Consider the following 3,174-nt stretch of genomic DNA (forward strand, 5'->3'; position numbering starts at 1 on the left):
CCTGCCTCTGCCTCCCGAGTGCTGGGATTAAAGGCGTACACCACCACCGCCTGATCTCTGCATAAGTTTAGAGGTATCCCGTTTATTGTGATGCTTCATACCTTACATATCTATGATAGGCTTTGTGCATATCAAAATAGTGTAAATATCAAATATCACAGAAAGAAAAGAGTCTATTAGATATTTATAAGCCAATCCCCCCTAGTTTTCACTCCTTTCCTTTAGGAAAGGCATTTCATTAATGGGATTATTAAGTACTTGCTTTAATTGAGAATGTCTTAATCCTCACATATTACTGAAATTATTTAGTTGACTGTTCTTCTTAGACTCAAATCATGAGGACAAGGAATTCTGGCTATAAGTTCAATGTGGTGCCTCCTGTCCTACAACACAGAACTAGCATACAGTGAAAGCTTGAATGGCCATGAAAATCATCCCAGTCTGTAGTAAACATTGAAGCTATATTTTTAGAAAATTGGGTCTCTGGGTTTTGTTTTGTCTTAAGACAGGGCCTCAGTGTGTAGCCCAGGCTGGACATGCTCTTCAGCACTCCCTCTTGTTTCTCCTTCCCAAACCCTGGGATTACAAGTATGCCCCTCCATGCCCCAGCACGGCTTGGCAGATTGTTTGTCACTATTACAGTTGACATTCATTTTCTCACTAAGTCACATTAGTCATTGGCAGGCACCTAGTGCTACCTCATCATGGAAGCAAGTTTCAGGGTGATAGTGACTTTTAAATATGCTTTTTTAAAGTAATTCTTTAAAAATGGAATCTATGGCAGCTGGGGTTATGGCTTAATAGATATAGTATTTGCTGGGCAGACTGGGAAACCTGAGCACAGAAAGAAGCTGAGTGAGGCTGAAATGGCAGTGCTGGTGCAGGGCATCACATCCCAGAGGCCTCCTAGCCAGCAGCCAGGAGAATGAGCACCAGGTTCAGTGAGACTCCTGTCTCCAAAAATAAAGACCCGTAGAGGAAGACAATAGTATTCTCTGCTCCTGCACAAGCTCTCATGGGCAAATGCACACACATCTATACACATGCATATACATGCACACACACACACACACACACACACACACACACTAAAATTAAAAGGTTTTAAAGTAGAGTAACTGCTATCCTTATTTTTCCTTCCTTCCTTCCTTCCTTCCTTCCTTCCTTCCTTCCTTCCTTCCTTCCTTCCTTCTTTCTTTCTTTCTTTCTTTCTTTTCTTTCCGAGACAGGGTTTCTCTCTGTGTAACAGCTCTGGCTGTCCTGGAGCTCACTTTGTAGACCAGGGTGGCCTCAAACTTAGGGATATCCACCTGCCTGTGCCTCCCGAGTGCTGGGATAAAAGGCGCCATCACCACCCAGCACTCCTATCTGTTCTTGAACATTGGAATCGACCTTACATCAGTAAAATTAGTTGACGGGAGAAAATTGGTGCTTCAGATATTCTTTTATTAATTTACAGCTAACAACTTAATGTGTTGAGGCCATGTTCAAAAATCAAAATTTTCTTAATTCAATCAAGCAAATAATATTCAATTGCTTTGTTATATTGGGACTTCATGTAAGCTCGGTTTTTATCATAAGCAGTTAAAAGTAATTATTAAATGTGAGAGTCAAGGTTTTAAAACCTAACATTATGATGACATTATTTAAAACCTTAACAAACAGTTCAGGATTACATGAGCTTTGAAATTTTTCAAAAAAGATTCAACAATAATGCCTGCAGTGTATTATTTCCCTTTTGATTGCAGATTTGAGGTATGTAAAAGGAATGTGCTTGGGTTCCTTTGGGGTGGATTTTGAGTCTGTGAGCATTGTGTGTCCTACTGGCAGTCAGAGGTAAGCTGAGTTTTGCAAGTTGTCATTTTCTAACATGGGTCTGAATGTTACAGGGGCTCCAACACCAAGTGGCTCAGGTGGCCACCCAGCTGGAAGCTGCACGGTTACTAACGTACAATGCTGCCAGGCTCCTGGAAGCCGGAAGGCCCTTTATTAAAGAAGCGTCTATGGCCAAATATTATGCATCAGAGGTAAACTAGGAGGAGTTATTCGGTCTCCTTGTTTTAATCATGAGCTTATTAGTCTCTCACTTGGGAATATTGACTGAGCTTAGGTTATCCTCCAAGGAAGAAACTGTTCGCTTTCCGCTTCCTGCAGTAGAAGAGCGAAAGGGTAAATCGGCTGTGGAAAGATGTGTTACTTCTGCGGTGTCTCAGTGTTTTCATGAATGACCAGTTCAGGTTAAAACACACCACCCCAAGTGCATAGAGGCCTCCTCAGAATGGTGGCCTCGGGCCCATGGTTTCAAGTTGGAGTAAAGTGAGTGCCATGGAAAACGTGTTCATGACAGGAACATGAGATTTCAAACACCAGGAAAAGATGATCTACATGCATAATACCTTCTCCTCAGACATATCCATTCTCTGTGTATATGTGGAACTGTGGCAGGGGAGTTGGCCCACATCATGGAGAGGTCTCTCCCAGTCTTGACACTGAGTCAGGATTATTTAGGAGTGTCCAACCCTTGGACATTCTCATCTCAACATGTGTTGGGCTGCTTTCATAACTTTCCTATGGTTCATACAGCCCATGGGCTACAGGTTGGATATGCTGACAAATTCTTATAACTTATAACTCCTAAAAGGAGAGACTGCCATGAACTGGGGTCAAGGTAAGAGGGGAAAAGAAACTGGAAGGGCAGGCTGGCCTTGGAGGGGGATGAACAGTTTGACTATTTGAATGGTGTCTCGATGATGTCCAGAGAAAGCCTAACCCCCAGACACTTCAGACACACTCTCTCTCTCTCTCACACACACACACATCCCTTCCTTTCTCCTTCCCTCCTTCCATCCCTCTCTCCCTTTCTCCTTCCCCCCTTCCCTCCCCCACCCCTTTCTCTCTCTCTCTCTCTCTCTCTCTCTCTCTCTCTCTCTCTCTGTTTCTCTCTCTCTCTGTTTCTCTTTTTCTCTCTGTTTCTCTCTCTCTTTCTCTCTCTCTCTGTTTCTCTTTCTCTCTCTGTTTCTCTTTCTCTCTCTGTTTCTCTTTCTCTCTGTTTCTCTCTCTCTGTTTCTCTCTCTCTGTTTCTCTCTCTCTGTTTCTCTCTCTCTGTTTCTCTCTCTCTCTCTGTTTCTCTCTCTCTGTTTCTCTCTCTCTCTGTGTTTCTCTCTCTCTCTCTGT

The 3,174-nt window shown here is 43.0% G+C and overlaps 1 protein-coding gene across 1 annotated transcript in view; it reads left to right on the top strand.

The window, feature by feature from the left end:
- Window positions 1-3,174, top strand: part of Acadsb (acyl-CoA dehydrogenase short/branched chain) — a 43,802-nt gene that overhangs the window by 36,273 nt on the left and 4,355 nt on the right. The window contains exon 9 of the mRNA XM_005351387.2: window positions 1,890-2,027. Coding sequence (XP_005351444.1) covers window positions 1,890-2,027 — 138 coding nt within the window. The remainder of the gene's footprint in view (window positions 1-1,889; window positions 2,028-3,174) is intronic.

This window comes from Microtus ochrogaster, chromosome 8 (assembly GCF_000317375.1).
Source record: "Microtus ochrogaster isolate Prairie Vole_2 chromosome 8, MicOch1.0, whole genome shotgun sequence".
Taxonomy (NCBI): Eukaryota; Metazoa; Chordata; class Mammalia; order Rodentia; family Cricetidae; genus Microtus; species Microtus ochrogaster.